This window comes from Pelophylax lessonae, assembly GCF_965119305.1.
Source record: "Pelophylax lessonae genome assembly, chromosome: 9".
NCBI lineage: Eukaryota > Metazoa > Chordata > Amphibia > Anura > Ranidae > Pelophylax > Pelophylax lessonae.
Window position 1 is genome coordinate 248,136,350 of NC_138776.1, and position 23,850 is coordinate 248,160,199.

A 23,850-nucleotide genomic window follows, 5' to 3' on the forward strand; every position below is an offset into this window, starting at 1 on the left:
CAGGCAGCTTATGGCTTTATCTATGGACATCGATCCGATGATGGAAATAGATACAAATAGACAAAGATTTGGCTGGGCTGATGGAATAGATACAATGTTTCGTTTTTCTTGCTTCTCTCTTCATTGTGTTGTGGGATAAAAGCTCAGCGATCTTCCCAACGTGTGATTTGAGATAAAGTAACAATGTAAGGCGGAGATTGTGGAGGAAGTTTTATTGTAAGAATGTGTGAGTGCGGCATAAATGTTTATTCAGCTCTGCCACCTTGTGGTGATTGGTGGTAGGACAGTTGGCTGTGTGCAGTACAAGGCGATGAATAGGGAATGTATAGAGGCAGAAAGTGGAGATCTCCGCAGAGTCCGCAATAAATCTACAATCAGGATGGGAATAGAAGGAAGGTTCGATCCATTCCCCTCCCAGTCTGATCGATCTACAAAACTTCTCATCTAAAGATCATTAGATCTTTCAATATTAAATACCAAATAAACATCCCCAATATGAAAAGGAACTCAGATCTCAGATCCTCCTTCATTTTCCTTCGAAGAAAACTACATTTATTGTGTAAAGAAAACGCCCAGAACTGTGATTGGTGCAATTTTCACATTCTACAATTCAAATTTCCCGCCGGAATTCTATGGAACGTTCCAATGATCTCAGATAGAATAATCCGACAGTAAAATCTGATATCTCTTCCTCCGGGAACATCGATCATCCGTCCTCTGAATTGTCGGGCAGTTTATCTAACCAAGAATAATAAATAGGTTAGAAATATAAATGTCACATTTCTTCCAGTCTTTTCTTTTACTTCAAATTTGCCCGCTTGAAATGTAGAGAACATTACACATAATCAGCCCTATTATACCGCCAAATCAGTTTCCATTGTTCATATTCATAAAGAATTATTGTGAAAAGGAAACAAAGACACATCTTCAGACATTTCACAGGCTGAGCGGACCTGATGGGAGACATGCTGAGAAAAGGGGCGGGGCTCAATCATTTATTACACTGCAGAGAATTTCATTTATTTAGAAGCTTTTAAATATTTTCCTGAATGGAAAAGGATGTAATTCATCAGAAGAGCAATCGTTTCTTTAACGATTCATTGTACATATTTTCTGACATGTCTTATATATATATATAGAATTATGTAGATATTGTTTTTTTCTTAATTTACTCAGAAACATTGTTAACAGGTTGATGATTTCTAATGAGGGGGGCGATCAGACAGGAAACATTTGTTTCATTGTACATATGTATCTGGCAGTGACATTATTGCTACATATTTCTACTATTCCTTTCACCTTTTTATTCTAGTTTTAATATGGGGGAAATCTGTAACTGTTACATCTCTGACAGAGGGAACATTAATTATCGGCCAGTTCCACGGTCATCTGTGCATCTGCTATATGTACAAATTATAGATCAGAGAGAGATTTGATCTTTAGTTGCATATTCCTATACAGATGTGATGATGAAAGGTGTAATACTTCCTATCCCATCCTATAGAAAGGTAGAGATCTATGAGAGAAGTCATCTCACTATCATGTTCTGTATGTAGCAGTGGGGGAGGGGGAGGTCTTGGAATAAAAGAGAAGATATGGAAATGTTTTACATTATTCAATCATCTTCACATTCCATTTCTATTCATCTTCCTGATAATAAAGCATTGATGATATTTCTCGGATAAATGTCTCATCTGATGATCTCAGGTCTCAGTGTCGGATTTGGCGGTATAATAGGGCTGATTATTTGTAACGTTCTCTACATTTTAGGCGGGCAAATTTGAAAGCAGCAATTTGAAATCTGAGCCAATCAGAGCTGTGGGCGTTTCGTTAATCAGCCAGTAATGTCTGCTGAGGCATAAAAAAAGAATGTATTCTGAGATCTTTCTCCGTTTCCCCCCAGAAAATACTTGTTCTGTAGACTTTTCATTGATCTCTATAGGAAACATTCTCTAGCAGGGCGGATTCTGTATTCTGATGGATAAAATTTAAACCCTAAAACAATATTTTATTGATTTTTTGTATTCTTAACTACCGCTAAAGGGACCGATGATTGTTTCCCGGAAGAAGAGGATTCTATAGGAGAAATTTGAAAGATTAACCAATCACATCTGATAAATCTATATATATGAGATCGATATTTTAATTTTTAAACAAAACATCTGATGGAGGCTCTGACTGATCTGTGTTTCTTTTTCAGTTGGGGTATATAATGTATAATTTATATACGGAATATTATTACATATCTATATATAGATATATAAGGAATAGTTTCTGATCTCTAGAAGAAATGTAGTAAAAGTAAGAGGACAATGGAGGTTCTGACTGATCTGTGTTGATGTTTCAGGAGGGGATGTTTGGTATATAATGAATAATTTCTGATCTGTAAAAGTAAAGTATGGAGGACAATGAGGAGGAGTCTCTGTAAGAAGACATTGTTCTATAAATCTTTATAATAGGATAGAAGTGGCAATGGCTGGAAGCACTGACACCTCTCATCATCGCCCATTGGCTCCCCACCAAGGTGAAATCTTTAGATATCCAATCAGATCTCCCAATGAATGTCCGCATATTTCTAGGTAGGAAATGTTCTCAGTATAATTCCCCTGTATTAGAAGTGTGAATAAACAATCTGCGGTTTGGGACATTTAAAGCAATAAATAATTGTCTGCTCGCCGTAGACACAATCCGGGATCTCGGGGCTCTCTATAGAGATGGGGGGAGACTGAGAAAAGATGTTGTGCTGCAGTATAAGGATGAGAGAGAAGATACAGGCGGAGTCTATAGATTTATCATCTGCACCACTCAGAATACATTTATAGAATTTATTTACACCAGAAAATCGCACTAAATCATATTTGATAAATCTTCACCTATCCCAATAAAAATAAATCAGTTTCGCACCCCATAGAAATGAGAGTAGAGCTCTGCTGTGATTGGTGTAAGAGGCACGGAATGAGGTATGAGGCTCTTTGTGTGTAGATGTGGGTGGCTCTTAGAAGAGCCTTTGTGTTTGGTGAGGAGGGGGATGGGGATTACTTGGCCTTGGCAGCCTTGTGGCTCTCGGTCTTCTTGGGCAGCAGCACGGCCTGTATGTTGGGCAGGACTCCTCCCTGGGCGATGGTGACGCCCCCGAGCAGCTTGTTGAGCTCCTCGTCGTTGCGGACGGCGAGCTGGAGGTGTCGGGGGATGATGCGGGTCTTCTTGTTGTCGCGGGCGGCGTTGCCGGCCAGCTCGAGGATTTCAGCGGTGAGATACTCGAGGACGGCGGCGAGATAGACGGGAGCTCCGGCCCCGACCCGCTCGGCATAGTTGCCCTTCCTGAGCAGACGGTGAACACGACCGACTGGGAACTGCAGCCCAGCCCGGGATGATCGGGTCTTGGCCTTAGCCCGAACCTTTCCTCCTTGTTTACCGCGACCAGACATTGTGAGATGAGAGAGTCGTCAGACGAAGATACCAAATTTCTGCCCCTTCCTTCTATTTATACAGTCACTGCTCTGACGTCACACTCTGTGATTGGTTACATTTGAAGCCACCCAATAGCCTTCTGACTTGTTTCTATACCAATCAGTAAACGAGGAAGAGAATCATTCCACCCCTCCCCATCACATGACTGAATCCTCCAATAGAAGAGTGAGGAGGGAGGAGCAGTGATTTGCATAGGACGCCTATAAAAGCAGCAGATGAGGGCGGAGTCAGCACACATTCCCTGCACACAGCGGAGAGAACTTGTCACACTTCTGTTCCGTCCGGAGATTAGAAGAGTTTCTCCGCCATGGCAAGAACCAAGCAGACCGCTCGTAAGTCCACCGGAGGGAAAGCTCCCCGCAAGCAGCTGGCCACCAAAGCCGCCCGCAAGAGCGCCCCGGCCACCGGCGGAGTGAAGAAGCCTCACCGCTACAGGCCCGGCACCGTGGCTCTCCGGGAGATCCGCCGCTACCAGAAATCCACCGAGCTGCTCATCCGCAAACTGCCCTTCCAGCGCCTCGTCCGAGAGATCGCCCAGGACTTCAAGACCGACCTGCGCTTCCAGAGCTCCGCCGTCATGGCTCTGCAGGAAGCCTCCGAGGCTTATCTCGTAGGACTCTTCGAGGACACCAACCTGTGCGCCATCCACGCCAAGAGGGTCACCATCATGCCCAAAGACATCCAGCTGGCACGCCGCATCCGCGGAGAGAGGGCCTGAATACATTCTTATCTCCCCTCCCCCCCATACATTCTTATCTCCCCTCCCCCCACATACAGCACAAAGGCTCTTTTCAGAGCCACCAAATCCTCCTCACATAGAGCTCCATAATACCGAATCACCGCTACTACATTTCTACACATCACCGCATTTCTCTTTTCTCTCCCTTCTCTGCGCTCCGATCCTCAGTGTGGAAGGAAATCTCATCTCTAACATTTCTAACCAATCACACTTCTCTATATCTTCCCTAATACATGCAATGGACCAATCACACTTCTCTATATCTCCCCTAATACATACAATGAACCAATCACACTTCTCTATATCTTCCCTATACATACAATGGACCAATCACACTTCTCTATATCTTCCCTAATACATACAATGGACCAATCACACTCCTCTATATCTTCCCTAATACATGCAATGGACCAATCACACTTCTCTATATCTTCCCTATACATACAATGGACCAATCACACTTCTCTATATCTCCCCTATACATACAATGGACCAATCACAATTCTCTATATCTTCCCTATACATACAATGGACCAATCACACTTCTCTATATCTCCCCTAATACATACAATGGACCAATCGCACGTCTCTATATCTTCCCTATACATACAATGGACCAATCACACTTCTCTCTCTATCTCCCCTAATACATACAATGGACCAATCACACTTCTCTATATCTCCCCTATACATGCAATGGACCAATCACACGTCTCTATATCTTCCCTAATTCATACAATGGACCAATCACACTTCTCTATATCTCCCCTAATACATACAATGGACCAATCACACTTCTCTATATCTTCCCTATACATACAATGGACCAATCACACTTCTCTATATCTTCCCTAATACATACAATGGACCAATCACACTTCTCTATATCTCCCCTAATACATACAATGGACCAATCACACTTCTCTATATCTCCCCTATACATACAATGGACCAATCACAATTCTCTATATCTTCCCTATACATACAATGGACCAATCACACTTCTCTATATCTCCCCTAATACATACAATGGACCAATCGCACGTCTCTATATCTTCCCTATACATACAATGGACCAATCACACTTCTCTCTCTATCTCCCCTAATACATACAATGGACCAATCACACTTCTCTATATCTCCCCTATACATGCAATGGACCAATCACACGTCTCTATATCTTCCCTAATTCATACAATGGACCAATCACACTTCTCTATATCTCCCCTAATACATACAATGGACCAATCACACTTCTCTATATCTTCCCTATACATACAATGGACCAATCACACTTCTCTATATCTCCCCTAATACATACAATGGACCAATCACACTTCTCTATATCTCCCCTAATACATACAATGGACCAATCACACTTATCTATATCTCCCCTAATACATACAATGGACCAATCACACTCCTCTATATCTTCCCTAATACATACAATGGACCAATCACACTTCTCTATATCCCCCCTAATACATACAATGGACCAATCACACTTCTCTATATCTTCCCTAATACATACAATGGACCAATCACACTTCTCTATATCTTCCCTATACATACAATGGACCAATCACACTTCTCTATCTTCCCTATACATACAATGGAAGAATATTTCATGGTGAGTGAAGCTCCTCCCTAACATTTCTAATCCGATCCCAGAGAAATCATTCACATTTCTCATCTATAGAGGAGATCCTTTCTTCTACCGATTTATTGTCCCCTAAATACAATGGAACTCATCTGTAACATTACTGACAATTACAGAGTAACAATTCACACTTCTATAGAGATACAATGGAAGAATATTTACCGGTAAAACAAACCTTCCTAGGAGCGGATTGAACAATCTCTGTCTGATTGGATTCTTCATTCTCTCAGGATACATTGTTGCATTTTCTAGAAACTTCATTTCTTATTCCAAACAGTAGAATCGCTAGGAATAGAGCTTAGAGGATCGATCAGCCCATATGATTGAGGGGGGTAAACTTATACAGTACACCTGGAGATGTCACTATTGTAGAGGATATCCCCCCCCCCCCCCCATACTACAACCGTCATCACAGGAGATCACACACGGACACAATACATCCAGGATTGGAGAGAAAACAATTCATCTCTATGGAGATTCATAGTCCCGCCCACCTCACTCAGCACTATTGTGGGAGGACAATGACCATCCATAGATTATCTTCCTTTATTATCATACAACGCCCATGTTGGGGGATCTTCTGTTACTGCAAATATTATAAACCGTTACAATATTGGAGGGGCAATTTAAAAAAAAAATAAAAAGTTTTTCTCTCAGCCAATAGGAGCTTTTAGAGGATCATACAGATTTATCTTCTACACAAAAACACCGAACTTAGAAGAGTGAATTCTCCTCATACACCGGAGACTCACTAATCATTGTAAGATGAGATCTCCCGAGTATTAGAAGGATTCTCCTTACAACGGTCATAACGGCCGCATTACACACTGATATCAGTCATCTAGAAGAGGAAATATTTATCAGCGCTCACCTCTGATCTCTGTATTCTATTGGGTGTTCTGTAGTGGAGAAGATGCGGGTGTAGGTAGGTGTGGCTCTGTTAGGAGGAGGTGGGGTGTAGGTAGGTAGGTGTGGCTCTGTTAGGAGGAGGTGGGGTGTAGGTAGGTGTGGCTCTGTTAGGAGGAGGTGGGGTGTAGGTAGGTGTGGCTCTGTTAGGAGGAGGTGGGGTGTAGGTAGGTAGGTGTGGCTCTGTTAGGAGGAGGTGGGGTGTAGGTAGGTGGGTGTGGCTCTGTTAGGAGGAGGTGGGTGTAGGTAGGTAGGTGTGGCTCTGTTAGGAGGAGGTGGGTGTAGGTAGGTAGGTGTGGCTCTGTTAGGAGGAGGTGGGGTGTAGGTAGGTGTGGCTATGTTAGGAGGAGGTGGGTGTAGGAAGGTAGGTGTGGCTCTGTTAGGAGGAGGTGGGGTGTAGGTAGGTGTGGCTCTGTTAGGAGGAGGTGGGTGTAGGTAGGTGTGGCTCTGTTAGGAGGAGGTGGGGTGTAGGTAGGTGTGGCTCTGTTAGGAGGAGGTGGGGTGTAGGTAGGTGTGGCTCTGTTAGGAGGAGGTGGGGTGTAGGTAGGTGTGGCTCTGTTAGGAGGAGGTGGGGTGTAGGTAGGTAGGTGTGGCTCTGTTGGGAGGAGGTGGGTGTAGGTAGGTAGGTGTGGCTCTGTTGGGAGGAGGTGGGTGTAGGTAGGTAGGTGTGGCTCTGTTAGGAGGAGGTGGGGTGTAGGTAGGTGTGGTTCTGTTAGGAGGAGGAGGGGTGTAGGTAGGTGTGGCTCTGTTAGGAGGAGGGGTGTAGGTAGGTAGGTGTGGCTCTGTTAGGAGGAAGAGGGGTGTAGGTAGGTGTGGCTCTGTTAGGAGGAGGTGGGTGTAGGTAGGTAGGTGTGGCTCTGTTAGGAGGAGGAGGGGTGTAGGTAGGTGTGGCTCTGTTAGGAGGAGGGGTGTAGGTAGGTAGGTGTGGCTCTGTTAGGAGGAGGTGGGTGTAGGTAGGTAGGTGTGGCTCTGTTAGGAGGAGGTGGGTGTAGGTAGGTAGGTGTGGCTCTGTTAGGAGGAGGTGGGGTGTAGGTAGGTGTGGCTCTGTTAGGAGGAGGTGGGTGTAGGTAGGTAGGTTTGGCTCTGTTAGGAGGAGGTGGGGTGTAGGTAGGTAGGTGTGGCTCTGTTAGGAGGAGGTGGGGTGTAGGTAGGTAGGTGTGGCTCTGTTAGGAGGAGGTGGGTGTAGGTAGGTGTGGCTCTGTTAGGAGGAGGTGGGTGTAGGTAGGTAGGTGTGGCTCTGTTAGGAGGAGGTGGGGTGTAGGTAGGTGGGTGTGGCTCTGTTAGGAGGAGGTGGGTGTAGGTAGGTAGGTGTGGCTCTGTTAGGAGGAGGAGGGGTGTAGGTAGGTGTGGCTCTGTTAGGAGGAGGTGGGTGTAGGTAGGTAGGTGTGGCTCTGTTAGGAGGAGGAGGGGTGTAGGTAGGTGTGGCTCTGTTAGGAGGAGGGGTGTAGGTAGGTAGGTGTGGCTCTGTTAGGAGGTGGGGTGTAGGTAGGTAGGTGTGGCTCTGTTAGGAGGAGGTGGGTGTAGGTAGGTAGGTGTGGCTCTGTTAGGAGGAGGTGGGTGTAGGTAGGTAGGTTTGGCTCTGTTAGGAGGAGGTGGGGTGTAGGTAGGTGTGGCTCTGTTAGGAGGAGGTGGGGTGTAGGTAGGTAGGTGTAGCTCTGTTAGGAGGAGGTGGGTGTAGGTAGGTGTGGCTCTGTTAGGAGGAGGTGGGGTGTAGGTAGGTGTGGCTCTGTTAGGAGGAGGTGGGGTGTAGGTAGGTAGGTGTAGCTCTGTTAGGAGGAGGTGGGTGTAGGTAGGTGTGGCTCTGTTAGGAGGAGGTGGGGTGTAGGTAGGTGTGGCTCTGTTAGGAGGAGGTGGGGTGTAGGTAGGTGTGGCTCTGTTAGGAGGAGGTGGGGTGTAGGTAGGTAGGTGTGGCTCTGTTGGGAGGAGGTGGGTGTAGGTAGGTAGGTGTGGCTCTGTTAGGAGGAGGAGGGGTGTAGGTAGGTGTGGCTCTGTTGGGAGGAGGTGGGTGTAGGTAGGTAGGTGTGGCTCTGGTAGGAGGAGGTGGGGTGTAGGTAGGTGTGGCTCTGTTAGGAGGAGGAGGGGTGTAGGTAGGTGTGGCTCTGTTAGGAGGAGGGGTGTAGGTAGGTAGGTGTGGCTCTGTTAGGAGGAGGAGGGGTGTAGGTAGGTGTGGCTCTGTTAGGAGGAGGTGGGTGTAGGTAGGTAGGTGTGGCTCTGTTAGGAGGAGGAGGGGTGTAGGTAGGTGTGGCTCTGTTAGGAGGAGGGGTGTAGGTAGGTAGGTGTGGCTCTGTTAGGAGGTGGGGTGTAGGTAGGTAGGTGTGGCTCTGTTAGGAGGAGGTGGGTGTAGGTAGGTAGGTGTGGCTCTGTTAGGAGGAGGTGGGTGTAGGTAGGTAGGTGTGGCTCTGTTAGGAGGAGGTGGGGTGTAGGTAGGTGTGGCTCTGTTAGGAGGAGGTGGGTGTAGGTAGGTGTGGCTCTGTTAGGAGGAGGTGGGGTGTAGGTAGGTGTGGCTCTGTTAGGAGGAGGTGGGGTGTAGGTAGGTGTGGCTCTGTTAGGAGGAGGTGGGTGTAGGTAGGTAGGTGTGGCTCTGTTAGGAGGAGGTGGGGTGTAGGTAGGTGTGGCTCTGTTAGGAGGAGGTGGGTGTAGGTAGGTAGGTTTGGCTCTGTTAGGAGGAGGTGGGGTGTAGGTAGGTAGGTGTGGCTCTGTTAGGAGGAGGTGGGGTGTAGGTAGGTAGGTGTGGCTCTGTTAGGAGGAGGTGGGTGTAGGTAGGTGTGGCTCTGTTAGGAGGAGGTGGGTGTAGGTAGGTGGGTGTGGCTCTGTTAGGAGGAGGTGGGTGTAGGTAGGTAGGTGTGGCTCTGTTAGGAGGAGGAGGGGTGTAGGTAGGTGTGGCTCTGTTAGGAGGAGGTGGGTGTAGGTAGGTAGGTGTGGCTCTGTTAGGAGGAGGAGGGGTGTAGGTAGGTGTGGCTCTGTTAGGAGGAGGGGTGTAGGTAGGTAGGTGTGGCTCTGTTAGGAGGTGGGGTGTAGGTAGGTAGGTGTGGCTCTGTTAGGAGGAGGTGGGTGTAGGTAGGTGTGGCTCTGTTAGGAGGAGGTGGGTGTAGGTAGGTGTGGCTCTGTTAGGAGGAGGTGGGTGTAAGTAGGTAGGTGTGGCTCTGTTAGGAGGAGGTGGGGTGTAGGTAGGTGTGGCTCTGTTAGGAGGAGGTGGGAGGTAGGTAGGTAGGTGTGGCTCTGTTAGGAGGAGGTGGCTGTAGGAAGGTAGGTGTGGCTCTGTTAGGAGGAGGTGGGTGTAGGTAGGTAGGTGTGGCTCTGTTAGGAGGAGGTGGGGTGTAGGTAGGTAGGTGTGGCTCTGTTAGGAGGAGGTGGGGTGTAGGTAGGTAGGTGTAGCTCTGTTAGGAGGAGGTGGGGTGTAGGTAGGTAGGTGTGGCTCTGTTAGGAGGAGGTGGGTGTAGGTAGGTGTAGCTCTGTTAGGAGGAGGTGGGTGTAGGTAGGTAGGTGTGGCTCTGTTAGGAGGAGGTGGGGTGTAGGTAGGTGTGGCTCTGTTAGGAGGAGGGGTGTAGGTAGGTAGGTGTGGCTCTGTTAGGAGGAGGTGGGTGTAGGTAGGTAGGTGTGGCTGTTAGGAGGTGGGGTGTAGGTAGGTGTGGCTTTGTTAGGAGGAGGTGGGTGTAGGTAGGTAGGTGTGGCTCTGTTAGGAGGAGGTGGATGTAGGTAGGTAGGTGTGGCTGTTAGGAGGAGGAGGGGTGTAGGTAGGTAGGTGTGGCTCTGTTAGGAGGAGGTGGGGTGTAGGTAGGTGTGGCTCTGTTAGGAGGAGGTGGGTGTAGGAAGGTAGGTGTGACTGTTAGGAGGAGGTGGGTGTAGGTAGGTAGATGTGGCTCTGTTAGGAGGAGGAGTGTAGGTAGGTAGGTGTGGCTGTTAGGAGGAGGTGGGTGTAGGTAGGTAGGTGTGGCTCTGTTAGGAGGAGGAGTGTAGGTAGGTAGGTGTGGCTGTTAGGAGGAGGTGGGTGTAGGTAGGTAGGTGTGGCTCTGTTAGAAGGAGGTGTGTGTAGGTAGGTGTTGCTCTGCCTGCCTAACTCACTGCTAGCAAAGTCTCTAGACTACACTGCACCAGTGGCGGGCGGTGTATATGGGGCGCAGGGGCGCCGCCCCCCCCCCCCCTCCATCCATGCGTCCGGCCCCCTAATCTGCATGCAGGGCGCCGGACGCATGGAGCTTAATGGGGATTATTTTTTAACATCACCTGATTAGAGCCAGAGGCTCTAATAGGGCGATGCAAAGGGTGGAGCCGGGGCGCAGAGCAGTGCGTCCCGACTCCACCCATTGTGTGACAATAGCGAATGAAAATTCGCTATTGCCACACCGATCCTCCTCCTGGCCAATCAGGAAGCGCATCCAATATGCGCTTCCTGATTGGCCGCAAGGCACACCCCTTGCCATTGGCCGAGGAGGAGGTGGGACCGGAAGTACTCGTGTAGACGCGCCGGGGGACAGATTGAGGAAAAGCCGCCGCCGGGACTGAAGAGGCAACCGCCGCCAGGTAAGTGCATTGGTCTCGGGGGGGGGGGCCCACACTGCATTGAGGGAGGCACGCTGTGGCGCTCTGCAATGATTGGGGACAATGCTGTGGCGCTCTGCAATGATTGGGGACAATGCTGTGGCGCTCTGCAATGATTGGGGACAATGCTGTGGCGCTCTGCAATGATTGGGGACAATGCTGTGGCGCTCTGCAATGATTGGGGACAATGCTGTGGCGCTCTGCATTGATTGGGGACAATGCTGCGTCGCTCTGCAATGATTGGGGACAATGCTGTGGCACTCTGCATTGATTGGGGACAATGCTGTGGTGCTCTGCAATGATTAGGGACAATTCTGTGGCGCTCTGCAATGATTGGGGACAATGCTGTTGCATTCTGCAATGATTGGGCACAATGCTGTAGTGCTCTGCAATGATTGGGGACAATGCTGTGGCGCTCTGCATTGATTGGGGGACAATGCTGTGGCGCTCTGCAATGATTGGGGACAATGCTGTGGCGCTCTGCAATGATTGGGGACAATGCTGTGGCACTCTGCATTGATTGGGGTCACGCTGTGGCACTCTGCATTGATTGGGGGAAACGCCGTGGCACTCTGCATTGATTGGGGGCATGCTGTGGCATTCTGCATTGATTGGGGGCATGCTGTGGCACTCTGCATTGATTGGGGGCAATGCTGTGGCACTCTGCATTGATTGGGGGCACGCTGGTCACTCATTTTTCTGTTTGCGCCCCCCCCCCCCAAAAATTTTAAGCACCAGCCGCCACTGCACTGCACTGCACTGTCTGATAAATTGCAAATTACTCTCTCTCCCTGCCTCAAACACGTTCCTCTCCCTGTCTCAATTACTTGCTGTCTCGCCCGCACAGTCACATTACACGTGGCTGCTGTGCGAGCAGCCTTTATAAAGTGTGGGGCGTGTACTTAGCCCCTGAGCCTTTATTGGCTAAAGGCAGCCTGCCTTTGTCCAATCATGGCAGAGATGATTTGATTGGCCAAAGCATGGAGGCAGGGCCGGACTGGCCTACCGGGATACCGGGAAATTTCCCGGTGGGCCGCCGGCCCTGGGGCCGCTTTGGGGCCGGCCTCTTTAAGCATTGGGGCCGCGGCTGCCGCTGTGATGATGGCCGCTGCCGTCCCGGCCCCCACTGCGCTCCAGAGTGCAATCCGATCCGTCCAATATACTCTTTCTACGTCAGCCGCCGTGAGTGGCATGAAGTCACACTCGGCGTGGGCGGTGCATCAACTGACTGGCTGAGACTGTCACGGCGCCGATCCCTCCCACACAGACGCGCCAGTAGCCAGCAGCATGATCGCAGGTGAGCCAGCAGCCAGCAGTAGTTTCCCAACCACCTATATTCACACACACCATACACAAACTGAACACACTTACACCTCTGGGGACTTGGCTCTGAGCAGGTATCCCTCCAGCAGCTACTAACTCATTGACTCCACTGCACTTATACCACTACAATGGGCACAGTCTTGCCAGAACAATCAATATTACACCACCTGCTTCCAAAAGCAGTAAGAAGTCCCCTATCTGCCCTCAGGCCTCACTGCAACACGATTGGGGCTGAGGGAATTTTTTTATAATTGCTGGAAGTTATGGCTTTCAGTAATACTCTGCCTGTGCCCCATAGAAAATAAAAAGTCCCCTCTCTGCCCCTGGGCCCAGTACAGAGGGGCTGGTTCTACCCCATCCCCAATCAGCAGCCTTGAAGGCTAGGTCCATAAAGACATGGTTTGATGGGCTTGGTGTAGAGAAAAGCAGGTGGTTTGCATCTCCTGTACCATGTCCGCAGCCCCTGCACCATGCCCGAAGCCCCTGCATCTCCTGCCATGTCCGCAGCCCCTGCGGCACCATGTCTGCAGCCCCTGAATCTCCTGCACCATGCCCTCAGCCTCTGGATCTCCTGTACCGTGTCTGCAGCCCCTGCATCTCCTGCACCGTGTCCGCAGCCCCTGCATCTCCTGCACCGTGTCCGCAGCCTCTGCATCTCCTGTACCATGTCCGCAGCCCCTGCATCTCCTGTACCATGTCCGCAGCCTCTGCATCTCCTGTACCATGTCCGCAGCCCCTGCATCTCCTGTACCATGTCCGCAGCCCCTGCATCTCCTGTACCATGTCCGCAGCCCCTGCATCTCAGTTTTAAATTAGAGGGGCAAAGGTTTAAAAGTAATATGAGGAAGTATTACTTTACTGAGAGAGTAGTGGATGCATGGAATAACCTTCCTGCAGAAGTGGTAGCTGCAAATACAGTGAAGGAGTTTAAGCATGCATGGGATAGGCATAAGGCTATCCTTCATATAAGATAGGGCCAGGGACTATTCATAGGATTCAGATATATTGGGCAGACTAGATGGGCCAAATGGTTCTTATCTGCCGACACATTCTATGTTTCTATGTTTCTCCTGTACCATGTCCGCAGCCCCTTCATCTCCTGTACCGTGTCCGCAGCCCCTGCATCTCCTGCACTGTGTCTGCAGCCTCTGCATCTCCTGTACCATGTCCGCAGCCCCTGCATCTCCTACACCGTGTCTGCAGCCTCTGCATCTCCTGTACCATGTCCGCAGCCCCCTGCATCTCCTGTACCATGTCCGCAGCCCCCTGCATCTCCTGTACCGTGTCCGCAGCCCCTGCATCTCCTGCACCGCGTCTGCAGCCCCTGCATCTCCTGCACCGTATCTGCAGCCCCTGCATCTCCTGCACCGTATCTGCAGCCCCTGCATCTCCTGCACTGTGTCTGCAGCCCCTGCATCTCCTGTACCATGTCCGCAGCCCCTGCATCTCCTGCACAAACCCACAGCCTCTGACATGTCCTACTGTACCATGCCCACACAGCCTCTGACCACCTCCTGTGCCATGTCCACACTTTTACACCACTTTTAACTGGAATTTGCTTATATATATATATATATAAATATATATATAAAGCCCTAATATGCTTTCATATCTGTCTTATCTATATATAATACACTCTTCAAATGTGCTTTAAAATGAATGTTTTTACCTTTTATGAACAAGAAAATAATGGCGCTATGCTGTTGGGTTGGTATAATAATGCTATGGGGCTGGTATGAAATTATTTCCAAGGCTGAATTTTATTCCCAGTCCGGCCCTGCATGGAGGTCAGGGTGCATGCTGTGGCCAATCACATAATGCACTGCAAGCACCGCACACGTACAGTACATTATGGATGCGGGCGCTCGAATATCCCGCAAACAATAACATTTGTTCGTCATTCGAGGAACGAGCGAACGGCCAATGTTCGGGTTGGGTGTGCACCAAATAACCGAATGACTCGTGAGTTGAAAGCAATACTCCATCAAGACTGAAGAAGAATTGGTGCAATCATGGACTCTAACGGTTGGGATCATTGCCCCTAGGGATGGAAGGTCAAACTTGTACCTGCATTATAAATTGGGGAGCTTAATTAGACAAATATGAGGGCTCACTAATCTACATTTTGTTCGCTCTGTACCCCCGCCCCAAAGCACCTTGTCCCCATGTTTATGGGGACAAGGGCCTCTTCCCCACAACCCTGGCCAGGGGATGTGGGGGTATGCGGGCCAGGGGCTTGTCAGAATCTGAAAGCCCCCTCTAACAAGGGAGCCCCCGGATCCCGGACCCTCTCCTATGTGAATGAGTATGGAGTGGAAGTACCCCTTCCCATTTACCAAAAAAGTGTAAAAAGTAAATAAAACCACAACACAGGTTTTTGACATTTCCTTTATTAACAAATAATTTGTCCCTTGGTGTAGATCCATCATCAATCACAATGTCTGCCACCACCAGCGACCTGAAAAAAGATTAAAAAAAAAAAAAAGCCTCCAGTCCCGACGAAGGCTCCCGCCGTGTGCCAGTTCCTAGCTAAGGGGCAAGGCCACCTGGTGATCTCACTTTTTACACTTTTTTTGTGAATGGGAAGGGGTACTATGTACACATTCACATGTGGGGGTGGGATCTGGGGGCACCTATGATGAAGTGCACTTCCAGATTATGATAAGCCCCCCCCCCCACCCACAGACCCCCCACAACCACTGGCCAGGGCATCAACATGGGGGCAAGGTGCTTTGGGATGAGGGTAAGTGGCCTGGTAGGGTTCAGGGGAGGGGTGCGCTCCCCACCTTTTCTGGCCTGCCAGGCTGCATGCTCAGATAAAGGTCTGGTTTTTTAATTTTGGGGGACCCCACCCTGTTTTTTTTTTTTTTTTTATGGCGTGAAGTTCCCCTAAAATCTTTTATTTTAATTATTGGTGTAATCACCCCCCATTTCCTACATCATCCCCTATAGAAGTGTTAGCGTATGTCCCCAAAACATGCAAAGACACCACATTAACCCATCTGTTTGTAACTAGATGGAAATGTAACTCCTATAAATTAAATTTGTTCTAGTTCTGACATGATGGGGAGATCCAATGAGAATATTTGTATCAATGTGATATGAAATTCTTGTGCCAGCAGTATATTTTTAAGACATTTGAATGAAACAATAAAAATAATATGAATTTTATGAGACAGTGCCAGTAAAGAGGAGGAGTTGCAGTGCTGTGAGGTGATGGAGGTATGGTGTCAGTGGTCCTAGGTGATATAGGGTGTGGTGTCAGTGGTCCCAGATGATGTAGGGGTGCAGTGTCAGTGGTCCCAGTTTAGTTGGGGGGGTCCAGGGTCAGTGGTTGCACGTGATGGAGGGGGGCAATATAAGTGATGGTAGGTGATGGGGGGTGCAGTGTTACTTGTTCCAGGTGATGGGGGGTGCAGTGTTACTTGTTCCAGGTGATGGGGGGTGCAGTGTTACTTGTTCCAGGTGATGGGGGGTGCAGTGTTACTTGTTCCAGGTGATGGGGGGTGCAGTGTTACTTGTTCCAGGTGATGGGGGTGTAGTGTTACCTGTTCCAGGTGATGGGGGGTGCAGTGTTACTTGTTCCAGGTGATGGGGGGTGCAGTGTTACTTGTTCCAGGTGATGGTGGGTGCAGTGTTACCTGTTCCAGGTGATGGTGGGTGCAGTGTTACCTGTTCCAGGTGATGGGGGGTGCAGTGTTACTTGTTCCAGGTGATGGGGGGTGCAGTGTTACTTGTTCCAGGTGATGGTGGGTGCAGTGTTACCTGTTCCAGGTGATGGGGGGTGCAGTGTTACTTGTTCCAGGTGATGGGGGTGCAGTGTTACTTGTTCCAGGTGATGGGGGTGCAGTGTTACCTGTTCCAGGTGATGGGGGGTGCAGTGTTACTTGTTCCAGGTGATGGGGGGTGCAGTGTTACTTGTTCCAGGTGATGGGGGTGCAGTGTTACCTGTTCCAGGTGATGGGGGGTGCAGTGTTACTTGTTCCAGGTGATGGGGGTGTAGTGTTACCTGTTCCAGGTGATGGTGGTTGCAGTGTCAGTGATCCCGGTTGGAATGGGTAGTGAAGTGTAAGTGGTTCCACGTAATGGGGATGAGTTGTTATTGATGCCATGTAATGGGGGGGGGGGGTTGTTATTGATGCCAGGTATTGTTGGGTGCAGTGTTAGTGGTTCCAGATGATGGGTGCCGTGTCAGTGATGCGGGCTGAAATGGATGTGAAGTGTGAGTGGTTCCAGGTAATGGGGGATGAGGTTTTATTGATGCTGGGAATGAGGGAGTCATGGAGTTTGGTGTTATTAATGGGGGGGGTAGTTATTGATGCCAGGTATTGGTGGGTGCCAGGTTCCGGTGATGGTAAGTGCGGCATCAGTGATCCCAGGTTGAGATGGGAAGTAAAGTATGAGTGGTTCCAGGTAATGGGGGGGGGGGGGGTGTTGTTATTGATGCCAGGTATTGTTGGGTGCAGTGTCAATGGCTCCAGTTGATGGTGGGTGCAGTGTCAGTGGTTCCATGTGATGGTGGGTGCAGTGTCAGTGATCCCGGTTGGTACGGGGAAGTGAAGTGTGAGTGGTTCCAGGGAATGGGGGGGGGGGGGGTGTTATCCATGCCAGGTATTGGTGGGTGTAGTGTCAATGGTCTCAGGTATTGGTGGGTGCAGTGTCAATGGATCCAGGTAATGGGGGATGGGGTGTTATTGATGCCAGCTAATGGGGGAGTGTGGTGTTATTTATGGGGGGGGGGGGGGTGTAGTGTTATTGATGCCAGGTATTGGTGGGTGCAGTGTTAGTGGTTCCAGGTGATGGTGGGTGCAGTGTTAGTGGTTCCAGGTGATGGTGGGTGCAGTGTCAGTGATCCTGGTTGGAATGGGAGTGAAGTGTGAGTGGTTCCAGGGAATGGGGGGGGGGGGGGTGTAGTGTTTTTGATGTCAGATATTGGTGGGTGCAGTGTCAGTGGTTCCAGGTGTTGGTGGGTGCAGTGTTAGTGATCCCGGTTGGGATGGGAAGTGAAGTGTGAGTGGTTCCAGGTAATGGGGGGGGGGGGGTGGTGTTATTGATGCCAGGTATTGGTAGGTGCAGTGTCATTGGCTCCAGGTGATGGTGGGTGCATTGTCAGGGATTCCGGGTGGAATGGAAAGTGAAGTGTTAGTGGTTCCAGGGAATAGGGGATAAGGTGTTATTGATGGCAGGTAATGGGGAGTGATTGATGCCAGGTATTGCTGGGTGAAGTTTCAGTGGTTCCAGGTGATGGTGGGTGCAGTGTCAGTGATCCTGGGTGGGACGAGAAGTGAAGTGTGAGTGGTTCCAGGTAATGGGGGATGAGGTGTTATTGATGCCAGCTAATGGGGGAGTGTGGTGTTATTGATGGGGGGGGGGGTGTAGTGTTATTGATGCCAGGTATTGGTAGTCGCAGTGTCATTGGCTCCAGGTGATGGTGGGTGCAGTGTCAGGGATTCCAGGTGGAATGGGAAGTGAAGTGTGAGTGGTTCCAGGTAATGGTGGGGGGGGGGGGGGTGGTGTTATTGATGCCAGGTATTGGTAGATGCAGTGTCATTGGCTCCAGGTGATGGTGGGTGCAGTGTCAGCGATTCAGGGTGGAATGGGAAGTGAAGTGTGAGTGGTTCCAGGGAATAGGGGATGAGGTATTATTGATGGCAGGTAATGGGGAGTGATTGATGCCAGGTATTGCTGGGTGAAGTTTCAGTGGTTCCAGGTGATGGTGGGTGCAGTGTCAGTGATCCTGGGTGGGACGAGAAGTGAAGTGTGAGTGGTTCCAGGGAATGGGGGATGAGGTGTTATTGATGCCAGCTAATGGGCAGTGATTGATGCCAGGTATTGCTGGGGGAAGTTTCAGTGGTTCCAGGTGATGGTGGGTGCAGTGTCAGTGATCCTGGTTGGAATGGGAGTGAAGTGTGAGTGGTTCCAGGTAATGGGGGGGGGGGGGGTTGTGTTATTGATGCCAGGTATAGGTGGGTGCAGTGTCATTGGTTCCAGGTGATGGTGGGTGCAGTGTCAGGGATTCAGGGTGGAATGGGAAGTGAAGTGTGAGTGGTTCCAGGTAATGGGGGGGGGGGGGTGGTGGTGTTATTGATGCCAGGTATTGGTAGGTGCAGTGTCATTGGCTCCAGGTGATGGTGGGTGCAGTGTCAGGGATTCCGGGTGGAATGGGAAGTGAAGTGTGAGTTGTTCCAGGTAATGGGGGATGAGGTGTTATTGATGCCAGCTAATGGGGGAGTGTGGTGTTATTGATGCCAGGTATTGGTGGGTGCAGTGTTAGTGGTTCCAGGTGTTGATGGGTGCAGTGTTAGTGATCCCGGTTGGGATGAGAAGTGAAGTGTGAGTGATTCCAGGTAATGGGGGGGGGGGGTGTGGTGTTATTGATGCCAGGTATTGGTAGGTGCAGTGTCATTGGCTCCAGGTGATGGTGGGTGCAGTGTCAGCGATTCAGGGTGGAATGGGAAGTGAAGTGTGAGTGGTTCCAGGGAAAAGGGGATGAGGTGTTATTGATGGCAGGTAATGGGGAGTGATTGATGCCAGGTATTGCTGGGTGAAGTTTCAGTGGTTCCAGGTGATAGTGGGTGCAGTGTCAGTGATCCTGCGTGGGACGAGAAGTGAAGTGTGAGTGGTTCCAGGTAATGGGGGATGAGGTGTTATTGATGCCAGCTAATGGGGAGTGATTGATGCCAGGTATTGCTGGGGGAAGTTTCAGTGGTTCCAGGTGATGGTGGGTGCAGTGTCAGTGATCCTGGTTCGAATGGGAGTGAAGTGTGAGTGATTCCAGGTAATGGTGGGGGGGTGTTATTAATGTCAGATATTGGTGGGTGCAGTGTCATTGGTTCCAGGTATAGGTGGGTACAGTGTCAATGGCTCCAGGTGATGGTGGATCCAGTGGCAATGGTTCCAGGTGATGGTTGGTGCAGTGTAAGTGATCCCAGGTGGAATGGGAAGTGACGTGTGAGTGGTTACAGGTAATGGGGGATGTGGTGGTATTGATGCGAGGTAATGGGGGGTGCAGCATCAGTGGTTCTAGGTGATGATGGGTGCAGTGTAAGTGATTCCAGGTGGTAGAGGGGTGCAGTGTCAGTCATACTAGAATATGGGAGTTGCGGTGTCTGTGGTTCAAGGTGATAAAGGGGTGCAGTGTCAGTAAGGGGTGTGGTGTTAGTGGCATCACATGATGAGGGTGTGTGGTGGCAGTGGTTCCAAATGATAGGTGCGTATTAGCAATTTAGGGGGGGGCTGCACACTCAAGTTGTCAGTGGAGACCAGGAAGGGGTTGTAATGGGTATCGGTGCAGTATCACTTAATACATTGCTATGTCAGTTGTCTTCTGCTCACTCCCTACCAGGCACCTTAGGGTACTAAATAATGTGGGGCTCTCAAACTTACCCCCATGTGCAGAAGAGTTTACAAGCTAGTATCAATGTGACATGGGATTGCACACTCTCTGCCCCCATAGAATCGGGTGACATGCATGCCTGAAAGGGAGGGGTGAGTACATGTTATATAAAAAAATACTTAACCCTTATAGTGCTAAAACTGTGTAAAAAGAACACTGTTGCAGACTCAGTGGCGGCCAGTGCGTTGGGGGCACAGGGGCGCCGCCCCCCCATCCATGCGTCCGGCCCCCTAATCTGCATGTGGGGCGCCGGACTTATGGAGCTCAATGGGGTTTTTTGTTTTTCTGAGTCACTTGATTAGAGCCAGAGGCTCTAATAGGCTTCAGAAAAGGGTGGACCCGGGGCGCAGAGCAGTGCACCCCGAACCCACCCATTGTGTGATAAAAGCGAATGAAAATTCACTATTGTCACACGGATCCTCCTCCTGGCCAATCAGGAAGCAGGTCCGAGACCCCCTTCCTGATTGGCCGAAAGGCAAATCCATGCCATTGGCCGAGGAGGCGGGATGACTCAAGGAGACGCAGGGGGACTGAGGAGAAGCTGCAGGTAAGTGCACTGGTCTCTGGTGTGGCTCTGTTAGGAGGAGGTGGGTGTAGGTAGGTAGGTGTGGCTCTGTTAGGAGGAGGTGGGGTGTAGGTAGGTAGGTAGGTGTGGCTCTGTTAGGAGGAGGTGGGTGCAGGTAGGTAGGTGTGGCTCTGTTGGGAGGAGGTGGGTGTAGGTAGGTAGGTGTGGCTCTGTTAGGAGGAGGTGGGGTGTAGGTAGGTAGGTGTGGCTCTGTTAGGAGGAGGTGGGTGTAGGTAGGTGGGTGTGGCTCTGTTAGGAGGAGGTGGGTGTAGGTAGGTAGGTGTGGCTCTGTTAGGAGGAGGTGGGGTGTAGGTAGGTAGGTGTGGCTCTGTTAGGAGGAGGTGGGTGTAGGTAGGTAGGTGTGGCTCTGTTAGGAGGAGGTGGGTGTAGGAAGGTAGGTGTGGCTCTGTTAGGAGGAGGTGGGTGTAGGTAGGTAGGTGTGGCTCTGTTAGGAGGAGGTGGGTGTAGGTAGGTAGGTGTGGCTCTGTTAGGAGGAGGTGGGGTGTAGGTAGGTAGGTGTGGCTCTGTTAGGAGGAGGTGGGTGTAGGAAGGTAGGTGTGACTGTTAGGAGGAGGTGGGTGTAGGTAGGTAGGTGTGGCTCTGTTAGGAGGAGGGGTGTAGGTAGGTGTGGCTCTGTGAGGAGGTTGGTGTAGGTAGGTGTGGCTGTTAGGAGGAGGTGGGTGTAGGTAGGTAGGTGTGGCTCTGTTAGAAGGAGGTGTGTGTAGGTAGGTGTTGCTCTGCCTGCCTAACTCACTGCTAGCAAAGTCTCTAGACTACACTGCACCAGTGGCGGGCGGTGTATATGGGGCGCAGGGGCGCCGCCCCCCCCATCCATGCGTCCGGCCCCCTAATCTGCATGCAGGACGCCGGACGCATGGAGCTTAATGGGGATTATTTTTTAACATCACCTGATTAGAGCCAGAGGCTCTAATAGGGCGATGCAAAGGGTGGAGCCGGGGCGCAGAGCAGTGCGTCCCGACTCCACCCATTGTGTGACAATAGCGAATGAAAATTCGCTATTGCCACACCGATCCTCCTCCTGGCCAATCAGGAAGCGCATCCAATATGCGCTTCCTGATTGGCCGCAAGGCAAACCCCTTGCCATTGGCCGAGGAGGAGGTGGGACCGGAAGTACTCGTGTAGACGTGCCGGGGGACAGATTGAGGAAAAGCCGCCGCCGGGACTGAAGAGGCAACCGCCGCCAGGTAAGTGCATTGGTCTCGGGGGGGGGGGAGCCCACACTGCATTGAGGGAGGCACGCTGTGGCGCTCTGCAATGATTGGGGACAATGCTGTGGCGCTCTGCAATGATTGGGGACAATGCTGTGGCGCTCTGCAATGATTGGGGACAATGCTGTGGCGCTCTGCATTGATTGGGGACAATGCTGCGTCGCTCTGCAATGATTGGGGACAATGCTGTGGCACTCTGCATTGATTGGGGACAATGCTGTGGCGCTCTGCAATGATTGGGGACAATGCTGTGGCGCTCTGCAATGATTGGGGACAATGCTGTTGCATTCTGCAATGATTGGGGACAATGCTGTAGTGCTCTGCAATGATTGGGGACAATGCTGTGGCGCTCTGCATTGATTGGGGGACAATGCTGTGGTGCTCTGCAATGATTGGGGACAATGCTGTGGCGCTCTGCAATGATTGGGGACAATGCTGTGGCGCTCTGCAATGATTGGGGACAATGCTGTGGCGCTCTGCATTGATTGGGGACAATGCTGTGGCGCTCTGCAATGATTGGGGACAATGCTGTGGCACTCTGCATTGATTGGGGTCACGCTGTGGCGCTCTGCATTGATTGGGGGGCACGCTGTGGCACTCTGCATTGATTGGGGGCATGCTGTGGCATTCTGCATTGATTGGGGGCATGCTGTGGCACTCTGCATTGATTGGGGGCAATGCTGTGGCACTCTGCATTGATTGGGGGCAATGCTGTGGCACTCTGCAATGATTAGGGACAATTCTATGGCGCTCTGCAATGATTGGGGACAATGCTGTTGCATTCTGCAATGATTGGGGACAATGCTGTGGCGCTCTGCAATGATTGGGGACAATGCTGTGGCACTCTTCATTGATTGGGGACAATGCTGTGGCGCTCTGCAATGATTAGGGACAATTCTATGGCGCTCTGCAATGATTGGGGACAATGCTGTGGCGCTCTGCAATGATTGGAGACAATGCTGTGGCGCTCTGCATTGATTGGGGACAATGCTGCGTCGCTCTGCAATGATTGGGGACAATGCTGTGGCACTCTGCATTGATTGGGGACAATGCTGTGGCGCTCTGCAATGATTAGGGACAATTCTGTGGCGCTCTGCAATGATTGGGGACAATGCTGTTGCATTCTGCAATGATTGGGGACAATGCTGTGGCGCTCTGCAATGATTGGGGACAATGCTGTGGCGCTCTGCAATGATTGGGGACAATGCTGTGGCGCTCTGCATTGATTGGGGACAATGCTGTGGCGCTCTGCAATGATTGGGGACAATGCTGTGGCACTCTGCATTGATTGGGGTCACGCTGTGGCGCTCTGCATTGATTCGGGGGCACGCCGTGGCACTCTGCATTGATTGGGGGCACGCTGTGGCATTCTGCATTGATTGGGGGCATGCTGTGGCACTCTGCATTGATTGGGGGCAATGCTGTGGCACTCTGCATTGATTGGGGGCACGCTGGTCACTCATTTTTCTGTTTGCGCCCCCCCAAAAATTTTAAGCACCAGCCGCCACTGCACTGCACTGCACTGTCTGATAAATTGCAAATTACTCTCTCTCCCTGCCTCAAACACGTTCCTCTCCCTGTCTCAATTACTTGCTGTCTCGCCCGCACAGTCACATTACACGTGGCTGCTGTGCGAGCAGCCTTTATAAAGTGTGGGGCGTGTACTTAGCCCCTGAGCCTTTATTGGCTAAAGGCAGCCTGCCTTTGTCCAATCATGGCAGAGATGATTTGATTGGCCAAAGCATGGAGGCAGGGCCGGACTGGCCTACCGGGATACCGGGAAATTTCCCGGTGGGCCGCCGGCCCTGGGGCCGCTTTGGGGCCAGCCGCTTTAAGCATTGGGGCCGCGGCTGCCGCTGTGATGATGGCCGCTGCCGTCCCGGCCCCGACTGTGCTCCAGAGTGCAATCCGATCCGTCCAATATACTCTTTCTACGTCAGCCGCCGTGAGTGGCATGACGTCACATCCGGCGTGGGCGGTGCATCAACTGACTGGCTGAGACTGTCACGGCGCCAAACCCTC

General features: G+C 50.7%; 3 protein-coding genes across 3 annotated transcripts in view; 1 reads left to right on the plus strand and 2 right to left on the minus strand.

The window, feature by feature from the left end:
- LOC309564357 (uncharacterized protein) overlaps positions 1 to 23,850 on the minus strand; it is a 1,447,080-nt gene that overhangs the window by 1,171,522 nt on the left and 251,708 nt on the right. The gene's annotated exons all lie outside the window — the stretch shown is intronic.
- On the minus strand, positions 3,036 to 3,572 carry LOC309562918 (histone H2A type 1-like; the record flags this gene model as incomplete). The annotated part of the gene is made up of 1 exon (XM_082267249.1): positions 3,036 to 3,572. Exon 1 carries the CDS (start codon positions 3,426 to 3,428, stop codon positions 3,036 to 3,038), a length of 393 nt encoding a protein of 130 aa, XP_082123375.1. The 5' UTR covers positions 3,429 to 3,572.
- LOC309562910 (histone H3.2) lies at positions 3,777 to 4,189 on the plus strand (the record flags this gene model as incomplete). The annotated part of the gene is made up of 1 exon (XM_082267230.1): positions 3,777 to 4,189. Exon 1 carries the CDS (start codon positions 3,779 to 3,781, stop codon positions 4,187 to 4,189), a length of 411 nt encoding a protein of 136 aa, XP_082123356.1. The 5' UTR covers positions 3,777 to 3,778.